The sequence below is a fragment of the Scleropages formosus genome, chromosome 5 (assembly GCF_900964775.1).
Source record: "Scleropages formosus chromosome 5, fSclFor1.1, whole genome shotgun sequence".
Classification (NCBI taxonomy): domain Eukaryota; kingdom Metazoa; phylum Chordata; class Actinopteri; order Osteoglossiformes; family Osteoglossidae; genus Scleropages; species Scleropages formosus.
The window spans coordinates 34,119,758-34,134,069 of NC_041810.1; the positions used below are offsets into that span (position 1 = coordinate 34,119,758).

A 14,312-nucleotide genomic window follows, 5' to 3' on the forward strand; every position below is an offset into this window, starting at 1 on the left:
CTAGAGTATTTCAGGGTACGCACTTTGCTCAAAGGTACTGCAGTAGGAGATGGGATTTGAACCTGGGACCTTTTTTGTGCAAGCAGCAGCTCTAAACACTAAGCTACCTTCTCCTCAGTATATTTTAAACATTATTTTTGAAAATTATACATGTAAAATTTGTGGTTGTCTTTTACACAGTAGTTCTATATTTCTGTTCTGAATGAAAATAAAAAACGAGTTAGTCATATCCATAAAAAAAGTCTCCATGCTGTGAATAACTTGTCGACTTTGCAAATAGTGGAGTTCTGAAATTTCAAAGTTTCTGTATACATTTGTTGCATAGTGAACATGAACTGCGTTTAAATACCCAGCTGACTGACATGAAATGCACCCAAAGAAAACAGGAATGAGTGACATAATTTATTTTGTTTCCAAAGCCTTTACAGCTTGTGTCTAGCAAAAATGAGTCCTGGTAATGAATAACAAAATAGATGATGGTGAATTAGTGAACAACTTGTGGAGCTTCCATACTATTTTCAGGAATTTTTAATTTATCTTCATTTCATTGGAACTGAAATTAATACAAATATCATAATTTTTTTACAGGTTTTTAAAAGATTTTTACAGAACCTGACCAGTGAATATATTCAGGGAATTCTGTATTGTTAAAAAATGTTGTTGGTAAATTCATCCTCTAGAACACCTGTTTTGCTTTCTACCTATGGTTATGCATTTTCATTGTATTTCAGTTAGAAGAATGCTATATTTCTTTCTGGAAAAATTATGTCATTGTAACATTTTTTTACAGTTGTACATTCATCTGGTATTGACTTACGTGTGTGTTAATTAAATTTTTAACTTAAAAATTGTGGGCAGATGCTGTGTAGAGTTTGAAACCCAGTACAATGGAGGGAGAGGCACTGAAAGACTCCATCTTCGACTGCAATAAGCGGATACCATGGGAAGAGGACTGCTATGTAGATCTTCAGTCTAATACCTGTCACCCTTACACAAAGATAAAAATAGAGGGTAAGAAAAACTCGTAAACATTAGGTAGCAATAGAATTTTATTAGGTTTTGTTTGGTTGCAATCTGCCTTATCTGATATGTAATATATCTAATGATAAATCTGAAGACCAATTGTCCTTCAACATGTAATTTTATTTAACCAATTTTCTGTAATTTTAAATAAAATACTTTCACTGCAATGTATATAAACACTGATCTAAAAGGCAGATCTCACTTTTTTCCATAAATTTTCCCTTCATTCTTGCCCTTTGTGATCCAGGTTTTTGGATACACAAGCATCGGAAGCAACTGATGCACTGTATTTCAGGCCCGTTTCTTGACAATGCCATAACTCACTTAAGAAAACTGAACCTGCTTACGCTGGAAGAAGTCCTGCATATTCAATCACTGGGGCAACTGCAGGAAAAGGTGTGCATGTTTATTAATATCTTGGCCAACAAAGGTCTGGAAGGATCTGAAACGCTACAGGCCTTCTTTCAGAAAACAAACACCCAGCTCTATGGACTCATTACACTGCAAGGTAATAAGACCCCAGACTCTATCTATTTCAAAGATGTAGAGTATCACAGCATAAGAAAGAAAATGTTTTAAATGACATGGGTAATAGTTAACTGAGGACCAAATTATGTTGCCACAATCCTGTCCAGGTGAGCTGCGAGAGATCATAATGTGGGCTGTGAAAACTCAACAAAACTTATTACAGACCTCCCTGTCTTAATCAAATTGCATTATTTGTTCCAAAAGCATTCTCGTAAAGCAAATTCTGGATTACCATTATTTAACATTTGAAAAATAGGTAATTATTCCTAAAATGCACAAAGGAACTTTAGGAAATTTAATTTAAGACCTTTCTGAATATCTAAATTATTCAAGTTCAATCCATCCGTCAGACAGTTGTGTCTGTTTTCATTGTAAACAACCCTTTTATGTAAAGGATGAGCATACATGTTGTTGCATGTATAAATGTAGAATGTGAGTGCTAGTCCTGCTGTTTATGCACCTAAAACTTGAGCTTCAGCACAGCTCACCAGGTGTTTCTTGTATTGTGAGCTGATAGCTCATTATGCAAATTTTATAGTACAAATTATGCTCATAATGCTCTCATAATATGAGTGCCCCTCATGCTTGGGACAACTACAAATTATTAACTCTCATCACTATAAATCAGTTGTGAAAATAATAAAAAAAAAGATATTGGTATTAAACAAGTTTGTGAAAATAGTTGTTTACTATTTACAAAGTTTTAATGATTTTCCAGTTTAACTTTTTAATTAGCATTTTCTTCACATTTTCTAAAATTTCTCAGTTGAGCAAACACAGGCCAAGTATAAATATGTAGCTAATATTTGTTTTCTTTTAACAAGTTCCTACAATTAAATTTAAGATTATTTGTATTTTATAATCTTCCCAAAATTACATACTGTTTGCTTTAGAGCAAATCTGCTCAAAGTTAATTTGTTTCAACTGTATAACAAAATAATGTTGTCTTCTTCTTGAGTACAGAACCAATAATACAGAAGCACACAGAAGTCCTACAGAGCCGCTATGGAGAATGGAGTCCAGGCCTATTATCCACATGTCCAAACTTGTATAGCTATTCCAACTTGCTGATAGTGGAGGGACTTACGGACCTGCAGCAGAAGGAACATGACATTGTACAGATTGAGACCACCAAAGGGACATGGAGACACAACACTATACAGTTGCCTATGGACAAACTCTTGCAGCCTCTCACACGTGTTAGCATGCCTCCACGCATCCTGCTCACAGTTGGAGTGGCTGGCATCGGGAAGAGTACCTTGGTCCGGCACTTTGTCCAGCAGTGGTATACAGGCAAGATCTGCCAAGATGTGAATTTTGTCTTCCCCTTCAACTTCTGGGAGCTGAATGCTTATGAAAAACTATCAGCGGAACGGCTAATTAAATTGGCTTACCCTTATGTAACTGATATAAGCCATGTCTTCAACAGTGATACTCGAATTCTTATCATCTTTGATGGTTTGGATGAGTTCAGATGTTCACTAGACTTCTCTGAAGCACTGCCTTGTACTGACCCAAAGAAGGATGTCCCAGTGGACAACTTGATTACTAACATAATTCGAGGTAACATTTTCCCTGAAGCTTCAATATGGCTGACCTCCAGGCCTAATGTTGCTGCCCAAATACCTGGAGGCCTTGTGGACAGAATGACTGAAATACCGGGACTAAGGCACAAGGAAATACAACAGTTTCTCTGTCACATGTTCCAAGACAGAGGTCTGCACAACCAAATATGGAGTCATATAAAGTCCAACAAGATCTTTCTTGTCATGTCTTATATTCCCTGCATTTGTTGGATTTTAGGCTCTACACTTAGTTTCCTCATAAGACACAATATACAGGACAGTCTGCCCCGGACATGGACTGAGGTCTATTCGTATTTTTTTAAGATGATCGTGGAGGAGGGCTCAAGGGACAAGGAACCTCTAAAAATAGAGCAGGCCTATGGAAGCAACCGGAGGCTTATTAGCAGTTTAGGGAAGATGGCATTCTATGGGCTAATCAAACGAAAGTACAATTTTAATGAACAAGACATGAAGGCCTATGGGATTGATCTGCCTTCACTTCAAGGAAATCTGTGTAGTCGTATTCTGATCAAAGAGGAGTCGACTGTATGCATAGCATACTCCTTCATACACCTCACTGTGCAGGAGTTTTTGGCAGCCACTTTCTATTACACAGCCTCTAAACGGGCCATCTTTGATCTCTTTACAGAAAGTGGTATGTCATGGCCCAAGATAGGATTCCATAATCACTTCAAAAGTGCTGTACAGCGTTCACAGCAATCTGAGAATGGCCAGCTGGATATGTTTGTACGCTTCCTGTCGGGCTTGTTATCTCCAGTAGTGGTCAAGCCTCTGTCTGGGCTATTGCTGTTGGCCAAGGAAGAGAACAGCGTCTACCGAATGGCAGCAACAGCCTTCCTGCAGAACCTGCTCAGCTCTGGTGGTACTGTCTCACTTTGGGCTGTCAACATGGTCTATTGCTTGCAGGAGCTGCAGCACATAGAGCCCACACGCAATGTGGAGGAGAGCCTCCGCACAGGCAGTCTGGCTGGCAAGCTGACACTGTGCAACTGTTCAATCCTTGCCTACCTTCTTCAGGTGTCAGAGGGGTGTGTTGAAGAAACTAATCTCTCTGGATGCCTTAACTACACGGTTGTAAAGAGCCTTCTGCCACAGCTACTCTACTGCAGTAATCTTAGGTGAGTTAATCCTCAGTTTAAGTAGCTGAAGCTGAAATGTAAATGTAAGCAACTGAAGTTTATACTGCGGTTTTACATAGTTAGAAAGAAAATGAACATGTTTTAACAATGAAAGATTTGTGTTATGATAATTTATTGTGAGTTGCAGTCCAGCGCATAAAGTTATATAAAGCACTGCAGTGCTCTAATCAAAAATTAGGAACCAATGTTATTAATGTTATTCTTGAGTAACTTTAATGTTTATGAAGTGAGACAAATGTAAACAGGCTATATGCAGTGAATAGCAAAAAATAAAACATTTATTAGAATAACAACAATTTTGGTCTATAAAACTAGAAGTATAAGTTTTGATTTTTATTTGCTACTTTTCCAAAAGAGGGGTGAGACAACAGTGCAGAGGTTAGAACTACTGACAATTTTCCACATTGCCATAGTGAATTGAACATTAGGTTTAATATCTTGCTAAATTGTTTCCAAAATGTTTCAGCTAACATCATATCAAAAGTGATCTAATGCAACATTGTGCAACTCTCCATCCATCCATCCATCCATCCATCCATCCATCCATCCATCAGTCAATCAATCAATCAATCAATCAATTTGTGCAGCCATTCATGAATGGGTGTAATGAACACTACTTAAATTTGTATTTAATTTTTAACTGAATTGCAAAGTGAATACTGAAAAGTGAACTGATCCCAGTTTTTTCCCACTGCTGTCCACCTCTAAGAACTGTCTTTATATTTTTAGACTTGAAAACAACAATTTTAAAGATGATGTCATGGAATTGTTTGGCAGCTTACTTAGTGCAAAGGACTGTCACCTTCAGAAAATCAGGTGAGATCTCATTGTTTTGTGATAATTCTGTCACAATTCATTCACATTATGGTCTCTCAGATGTTTATACATCTGAGCTGGTTTCTTTTTCTTTCAGGATTATACATCATTACATTCATATTCTTTAATACAGAGACCAATCTTCAGCATCACTGTCCTTCAGTGCTGCAATTGGCTATTAATGTGAAGGATGCTGACTGCAAATATAATAGTTAAATTGGTGGTTCTCAATGACTTTTAAGATTTGTAACTTCCATATCCTGCTATGTGGTATACTGTTAAAGACCCTCAAGTTCTATTAAAATACTGAATATATGAGCATGACTTAAACAACAAAAATATCTAAAAAGTTCATGAAATTCTTTACTTAAAATATATGAAGCCCAAAGCATCTGACAACTAAAAATACATATTTTCTCAGCATTATTTATTGATTTAGTTGATTGTTTGCTTTTCACTACCTCACAAAATAAACAACTATTTCTTTTTAATTATTCAATAGTCAACCTAAAGGTCTAATCTTACATCATAACATAATACTTATCTTTTTTCTATGCTATTCCCTCCTTAGCCTGGCAGAGAATTCCATCAGTAACAAAGGAATCAAGGCCATTAGCAGATCCTTGATGGTGAACAGAAGCTTGACTTCTCTTGAGTAAGAACAATCACAACACCTTTATCTCACAAAATTCATCCTATTTTGGTAACTGTTTTACAGTAGTAATACCATACAATGGAAAAGTGAAATGAGTATGTACTGTTTTTGGTACATTGAATCTTCATGTTTTCTTAGCCTTCGCAGCAATAACATTGGTCCCAAAGGAGCCAAGTCTCTCGCTGAAGCTCTGAAAAATAATAATGTGCTGGTTTCAATCAGGTGAGCAATGCTCTGAACCAGCTTATGGGTTCAGCGAATTTATTACCTGTCTTAAACACACACACACACACACACACACACACACACACACACACACATCGTCTGAAACCGCTTGTCCCAAGCACAGGTCGCGGCAAACCGGAGCTTATGACTTTGAAATGCTATCTATCAATTTGCTTTGTTTCACATTTTATTAAAACATCAACTCTCTGCCAAAAACTTTTTATACAGACACATTTCTTCAGAATTACAGATTTGCACACACACTGGCTGAAACCGCTTGTCTCAACCGGGGTCGTGGCGAACTGGAGCCTAAACCGGCAGCACAGGGCGTAAGGTGGGAGGGGGAGGGGACACACCCAGGACGGGATGCCAGTCTGTCGCAAAGCACCCTAAGTGGGACTAGAGCCCCAGACCCACCAGAGAGCAGGCACGCTGTGCCACTGTGCTCCCTTATAGATTTGCTCTTTATCTAAAATCTAATACTACAGACATTTCATCTTTGGCTTATTTTATATTTGTGATGGTCATGAGAAACAGCCACAAAATGTGTTTCAGTTGTACTTAGTTTTCATTTCAGCCTGCAGAACAACATTATTGAAGATGAAGGGGCTAAAGCTATGGCAGAGGTTCTGCAGTCCAACCGCAAGCTGGTCGTTCTAAAGTGAGCATTAATTCATAACTCTCTGGAATTCAACTCCAGAATAATATGATGCAATTTTTCAAAATTTTTGCTCATTCTAAAAATATTTAAAATACCTTTCTTCCAGTCTTAGTTGTCTAAATCTGAATCGGTATGAAATCCAATTAAGTATCGGCTTATTTTTTCCTTGTATCTGTATATATGCGTATCAATAGAATTGAAGTGACTGATTTCCTCTTGATTTCCTTCTGAGGGATTTCTTGAAGTCCATCGTGGTGAACTGACAAATTACGTACATTGCTCACTTAAAATAATTTTTTTCAGTTGTAGGCATATTAACTTTGGAAAGAAAATGCACTTTTAATGTAATCTCATATTTAATTCAGCTAAATATTTTCTTTTTCATTGTGTCTCCAGCTTGCAGAAGAATGCTATTGGTGCAGAAGGAGCAAGGAGCATTGCAGAGTCGCTGCAAAGAAACCAGACTCTTAGAGAGCTAATGCAAGAAGCTTGATATATTATTCAATATCAGTTTGTGTGTCCTGTAGAAATAATGCCTAAATGCCCCATGCTAAACTCTTTGTAATGTACAAAATAATTTTGGCTAATGAAGATCTCAGAAGTTGTGAATGTACTTGTAGTCATGAGCCAGATTTGTCTCTACAGCCTGTCTAGCAACCAGCTTGGGGATAAGGGGGTGGCAGCTCTTGCCCAGGCCCTGGTGGTGAACCACAGCCTCATTACCCTTCAGTTGGTGCCATTTCTCATTCATTCATTTTGTGTCATATCTCAACCAGTAACTGTGTTTTTGTCATGCCCTCACATGGTGCCCAAGTCTTAAAACTGAAATTTGCTCTTGCAGCCTCCAGAGTAACTCCATAAGCAACAAAGGGGTGACAGCACTGACAGCAGCACTCCAAGTCAACAAAGGGCTCACAGATCTAAAGTGAGAACTCTGTTACAGAAGATATAGAGTTGACACAAGGCATTTACCTTGGCCATGCTAGAAAGGTTTTAATTCCTAGCTTTTAAAAGTGAAAGTCATGCTGAGGAGAGTCTGCACTCATTCCAATGTTTTGGTTTCTCAGTCTGCGTGAGAACTCCATTGGGGTACAAGGAGCCAAGGAAATTGCTAAGGCACTACAAGCAAATAACACCCTGAGAAATTTAGAGTAAGTCTAAATAGCCATGCTATGTACCATACCAGAGGCTGTCCTGATGCTAGGAGAAATTGGTTTTTGTTACAGCTGAACTAGCTCTTAATTACTCAGCCTTGATTGGAATATTGACTAAATTGCTGCACAATTTAAAACTCTTTTTTTTCAGTTAAGTTCCAAATTAATTATTGTTAACAGTAGAATACTGAATAACTCATAGCTCAGATGGAAAAATTGCAAATTACCTTAGAAGAACTTGGACCAAAGCAACACAGGAAATTCATTCAGAAATATTCTTAGTAGCTATGACAATATTAAGGTTATAAAAATCTCAGGCCATTTAACAAAGCTTTATTGGTGTCTTTCTCTCTCTGTAAGTCTGACAGCAAATTTGTTGCATGATGATGGTGCAAAGTCAATTGCAAGGGCAGTGAAAGTCAACTGTGCTCTTACGTCACTTCAGTAAGTAATAGCTTCACAACTAGTCACAAGAACACTCATGAACTGTTATTTATGCAGAAATATGCAGTCTGATTATATAAAGGATCTTAATATGACCATCATCATTCTGCATCATGTTTATATCTAACCATTTGCTTCATTTTCCAGCCTACAGTGGAACTTCATAAAGTGTAAAGCTGCTCATGCCTTAGCTGAAGCATTAATGGACAACAACACTCTACAACTCCTTGAGTAGATATCTATGTCTTCATCTCTGTCTTCCACTTGTCTCCTGTAAATAGTTAATTTTGTCTGCAGGGAGCATTCTAACAAGATGCACAAAGCTATTCTGTTTAAAAGGCCTCCTTGATTGATGAAATTGCAGGTTTCAATCCCCCTTCAGCTGTAGTACCTACCCTTATGTTAAAATTGCTGCAGTAAAAAAAAATTACCCAACTTTACAAATGAGTAAATAACTGTAGGTACCTTAACATTGTAAGTTGCTTTGGAGAATACCATCAGTTAAATGAAAAAATGTATGCTGAATGAATTTATCTTAACTCCAGAAATGCAGACAGAAGTGCAGATACAGGGAAGAAATGACACACACAATTATCCCTGGCATCCTATATTCTTTCAGCTCCTTCCACAGAAAAATACAACGATATCCATTGTTTTCTGTATTTTTGAGGAATGTCATGTATTCCTGTAACCCTGCCACTGAACACTTGCCTTACTGCTATCTCACAAGAGTCCAAGTGTGCAAAAGATATGGGCTTTTTTTCATTGAGATCTTAGATGTTCTGCTACATGGTATACCTGTCATCTACTTTGTACTCAAACATGCCAGATGTTAGAGACAGTGGATACCATAGTTTTTAGAGCTGTTGCCTTTGGACCCAAGACCCACATTTTCGAATTTCACCTCTGACTATAGTACTTTTGAGCAAGGTACTTACCCTAAATTGCTCCAGTAAAAATAACCCAACTGTTTAAATGGGTAAATAATTGTAGGTGGATTAACATTATAGAAAAGGATCAGCTAAATGAATAAATGTAAATGTTATGATCAATTGGTGAGTAGCATAATGTTCCCATAAAAAGTCACTGTAGATCTCAGATAAATTGGCCAATTTTTCCAGGGCACTGTGCATTAAAAATCACAAAACTACAGAATCAAGAGGAGCCACTCTAGTGTCCAGTCTAGAGAGGCTTGAAACTCTGCACAGTTGTAATTTAGTGTAGTAACTTAGTTAGTTATACAAATAATTAGTAATTATTAGTCTAAACTTTCATGGGAGTCTGTTGTTACTGCTTTTTGTCTGGTCTCTCACCAGCAAGCAGAATCTTTATATATAAGACCTTGAATTCACACAGATGCAATGTTCTTATTCTTCCAATGTTCTTGTTTCACACAAATTGGAAAGTCTGCATTTCTGTGTTTCATTCTGCTGTACTGCTGTTCATTGCATTGTATGTCCATGTGTAATGTCAATGCAGTCTCCAGGAAAATGCCATTGGTGATGAAGGAATGATAGCGCTGGCCAGAGCCTTGCGAACCAACACAGCTCTCCACGCACTCTTGTAAGCACCACTGTAACTTTCTTACTTGATTAGTATACTCACTCATTTTGTAATTAGCTCATCAAGCTGTGGTTCGCCTGATTCTGCTTAACAATATTTAGCAACCTTATGTACCAAGATTTCAGTCCATTACTGGGGATATAGCTCATACATTTTGCATGCTGAAAATTTCCTCTGAAATAAATTAGAAATTCTGTGTTCAGTCTCCAAGGTGTGTCAGTGGGGAAAAATGGGGCTATTGCTCTGGCTGAAGCTCTAGGTGTCAACAAAAGTCTGCAAACCCTCGAGTAAGTATACGATGTTACAATGTGGGCAATATAACAGAAGACTGGTTGAATTGAATAGCTTGTACTACCACAAAGTTAAAAATTTTGAATAAGTCTTTCTGAGGTACCAAAATTATTAAAGTACTATACCATTAATATTCAGTTTTGTTAGTCATGTTAGTCTTTGGAAAATCATTTTTTAACTTATTGTTGAACTTTCAGCATATATCAAGATAACACAGACATATTAAAACCCCATAATACACTACTGAGTCACGCAAAACCTCAGATTTTTAGAAAACAAATTAATATTTTGCTCATTTGTTACAGTTTATCTTCAGGAAATGAAGCATGAGTATCTTACTATTTTGAACATAATTAATCCTTTTTACTTGCCATCTTTACTTTGTATGACACTTTCATTGTTTTTATATTATTATTACTTTAATCAAAAAACTTGTCTTTTCTAGTCTCCGTGGGAACTCAATAGGAATGGAGGGAGCCAAAGCCTTATCAAATGCACTGAAGGCGAACAGTAGCCTACGAGTGTTAAAGTAAGCTTCTAATACTTGTGGCTTGTAGCTGTTAACAAAAGCAACATGTAGACCACATCAGTTAAAAATCACACACACTATCTGAAACCACTTGTTTGAAATGGGGTCACGGTGAACCGGACCCCTAACCTGGCAACACAGGGCGCAGAGCTGAAGGGGACACACCCAGGACGGGATGCCAGTCCGTCGCAGGGCACCCTAGGCAACACTCAAACCCCAGACCAAACCCACTGCACCACCACCACCACCCCTCCCCCTTGTTAATCACCCAGAAATTAAATTTTATAACAATGCTGTTCATACTCTGATACTTTTTCCAATGAGTAAAATCTTTGAAGAGGTCAGACATTGGTTTGTACCATATTGAAAAAGTCAAAGAAGTATGAATTTTGGCCCCTGATAATGTGAGCTACAGTACAATTATTAGTTTGCAGGAAAACTCTCTTGGAATGGATGGAGCCATCTTCATAGCCACAGCCCTGACTAGGAGCCACCAGCTCACCTACATTAAGTGAGTATTAGTCTACATTTTAGTTCAGACCATAAACATCACAACATATCTTGTACCTTATTTTTATGAATTTGTGTCATGACCTTCTAGAACTGCTGGTTCAAAGCATAACTGCACACCTTCAAATGCACATACACATACACATTGTCTGAAACTGCTTGTTCCAAGCGGGGTTGTGGTGAGCCGGAGCCTAACCCAGCAACACTGGGTGTAAGGTTGGAGGGGGAAAGGACACACCCAGGACGGGACGCCAGTCCGTCGCAAGGCACCCCAAGTGGGACTCAAACCCCAGACCCACCAGAGAGCAGGCCCTGGCCAAACCTGCTGTGCCACTGAGCCCCCTAACACCTTGAAATGCTACTTGAATTATCCGATCACTTTTCAAAATCTTTTATTTTGCTCGTCATTTTTCATTTCATATAATCATTGTCTCTGTAGCATGTAAGTTCAGGGGTTATACAGGGTACAGTAAATCAATTAACAGTCAGCAGCTAAATTTTGACTGTTTTGACTGACAAGCTCATAAAATAGTTGGCTTAGATACTTGACAAAATACATTTACAGTACTGTGCAAAAGTCTTGGGCATTTAGATGTTTCACAGAAATATTTGTTTTAGACGGTTATTTAATGTCTTCTGCATTAGTGTCAATGGTAAGAGCATATTTTAGATTTACAAGTATTCCTTTTGCAAAAAGTTACAGTATTACAATAAGGGTTTTGTATGTTGTTAAAAAAAAGAAAGTACACAGACACACATACTGTCTGAGACCACATGTCCTGAGCAAGGTTGCGGCGAACCGGAGCCTAACCCAGTAACACAGGGCACAAGGCTGGAGGGGGGAGGAGACACACCCACGATGGGATGCCAGTCCATCGCAAGGCACCCCAAGCAGGAGTCAAACCCCAGACCAGCCAGAGAGCGGGACCCGGCCAAGCCCACCGGGACGAACAGTTGTTGACGATGGATGTTTACTAAGCTTTGTAGAAAATTTATTAATTAAGAGCATTATTTTTGGAAGCATTCTCAGTTTACAGCTTTTTTCCCCAATCAAGTGCCTAAAACTTTTGCACAATACTGTATCTTCATCCGAGGCCAAATGTGAGTGTCGTGATCGAAGTCAATGTGACATAGCAGTCCATACTGTGGGATGTAGTCCTTGATCAGAATGTTTGCAGTGGGGGTAGCTGTGTCTTTGCATGCAGAAAATGCCGTCACCAAAAGATGGAAACCTGTCAGCAATGACTAACACATTTGAGGAGCATTTTTCTTTGGATTTAGAAAGGTAGCGTACATGAAGAAGTCAGAATGGTCCACGTGCTGTAAATATGCCTAGTGGTGGCATCTGTGGTCTGAGATGCTGCGGTCTGAGTTATGGCCTGAGACATTGCAGTCAGAGATTTTTCACTCATAGCTTGTGATTATTTTCTGAATTTTGTACCTTTGTTCATGGATCCCGTTGAGGATTTTGTCACAGTTAACTTGCCTAAGAGAATATACCTGATGAGTCAAATAAAGCACCAAGGACTGTGGCCCAACAACTTCTATTCTCTATGCCTGTCTCCTGTCTCTGTAGAGCTTTACTTCCTTTTCCAATAGCCTAATTGGGTAATATCAATATAGACATGGTGTTGACTGTCATATATGTGGTCTGGACAGTTCTGCCAGCATCCAAATGCTCTGAGCAGTGTTCCATAGATCTCAGTTTTTCACTGTGTTTTTGAGTCACAGTTGCTTATTGCCATGTTGCTTCAAGGACATACAGGGAATGATTGTTCATTGCTGGGGATGCCCAGTGGTACTACTTGACTTTTACCTTCTTAGGAATGTTGGAACATTTCTTGTTGTACATTATTGAGCATAACATGCTAATTGGAATCTTGTCAGCCATTCAAGAGGCATGTCAATGGCTGAACTATTTTTGCACAGGCATCTATTCTGGCCCTGCTGTAATTAGGGGCTCTTGAACTATAAATGACATCTGAGCAGTTTGGATATCCTATGCACTGTTGTGTGTAATTTCTCTTTTGCCCTGGAATTCTTCTGTCCCAGATAAATATCTTTTTGATTAGATTGATTGCATAATCTCTGCTTTGTCAAAGCTGGCTTTGTTCTCCTTATCAAAGAGGTGATCCAACAGAACTTAGTCTCTCCATGCTATTCTTTCATTTCTGAAGTCACAAAGGTATCATAAATAAAAAAAAAAAGACCACTGACCCAGATGTTATCACAGAGACATGTGATAGACAGTGGCACTGTTGTGCAGCCCTTGATGCAAAGCTGTGTAGGGTTATTGTTGGTCTTTCACCATAAAGGCAAGCTATGGCTGAACCTCTGGGGCTAGAAGAATCGGCCAGAACCCATGAACCATATCTGATACTAAAACTTGTTCTGTTTCAGGCATATGAAGATCGTGGAAGGATTTGATACAAAAGGTGTTAGCTTATTAGTGTGTTACTTTGCTATTCTGTGGACCACATGAAGGTACTATGTGCCACACTACAGGGCTGTTGGAGGGGCTGCTGGAGTGTATCACTCTCTTCTAGTTCTGTGGCAATAGGTAGAATTCACTCTACTGATGTTTGATTGATGGGGTATTTGTTATGCTGAGCAGTACCCTTTCTGTGACTGAAACAGATTCAATTAGGTGTAAACCTCCAATTTCATATGATAAATAATGATGCAGTGGACTGGCATCCCATTCAGGCTGTACCCCCACCTTAGCCTTATGCCCAGTGATTCCTGGATGGATGGCTGGATTTTTTTAAATAATATTACTAAATAATTTTTGTCTTTTGGCCATATCAAATGTTTTGTTAAATGTTCTTTTTCCTATTTATTGAAAATTCTTACCTCTCTTGTTTGTTTGAACTATGTCAGCACATCCATGACTAATACAGGGTGGATGATTGGTCCTACTCATAATGATGTGGTGAGTGTGCTAGGTCCCAGCGCACTCCAGTTAATAACAAGAGCTTCAATCAGCTGCAGAGATGGCCCCCATGTTTGGCCTTTTCGGTTTGATTTCAGAGTTTGGCAGTCTGTTTGGTCTAATTGTACAGTTTGCCATTGGTTTGCACAATTGCAAAATAATAATAATCATCATCGTTACGTTTATTCTTATTGTTATTATAACAAGCCTACACTTTGATCATTTATATGGGTGATTGTCTGTCTGGACCCCCAGG

The 14,312-nt window shown here is 38.5% G+C and overlaps 1 protein-coding gene across 1 annotated transcript in view; it reads left to right on the top strand.

The window, feature by feature from the left end:
- nlrc3 (NLR family, CARD domain containing 3) overlaps window positions 1–14,312 on the top strand; it is a 28,744-nt gene that overhangs the window by 12,065 nt on the left and 2,367 nt on the right. Inside the window, exons 3-19 of the mRNA XM_018749757.2 lie at window positions 859–1,011; window positions 1,271–1,531; window positions 2,515–4,255; window positions 5,006–5,092; window positions 5,664–5,747; window positions 5,886–5,969; window positions 6,550–6,633; window positions 7,030–7,113; window positions 7,279–7,362; window positions 7,475–7,558; window positions 7,701–7,784; window positions 8,148–8,231; window positions 8,379–8,462; window positions 9,711–9,794; window positions 9,998–10,081; window positions 10,531–10,614; window positions 11,042–11,125. Coding sequence (XP_018605273.2) covers window positions 888–1,011; window positions 1,271–1,531; window positions 2,515–4,255; window positions 5,006–5,092; window positions 5,664–5,747; window positions 5,886–5,969; window positions 6,550–6,633; window positions 7,030–7,113; window positions 7,279–7,362; window positions 7,475–7,558; window positions 7,701–7,784; window positions 8,148–8,231; window positions 8,379–8,462; window positions 9,711–9,794; window positions 9,998–10,081; window positions 10,531–10,614; window positions 11,042–11,125 — 3,305 coding nt within the window. The 5' untranslated portion in view covers window positions 859–887. The remainder of the gene's footprint in view (window positions 1–858; window positions 1,012–1,270; window positions 1,532–2,514; window positions 4,256–5,005; window positions 5,093–5,663; window positions 5,748–5,885; window positions 5,970–6,549; window positions 6,634–7,029; window positions 7,114–7,278; window positions 7,363–7,474; window positions 7,559–7,700; window positions 7,785–8,147; window positions 8,232–8,378; window positions 8,463–9,710; window positions 9,795–9,997; window positions 10,082–10,530; window positions 10,615–11,041; window positions 11,126–14,312) is intronic.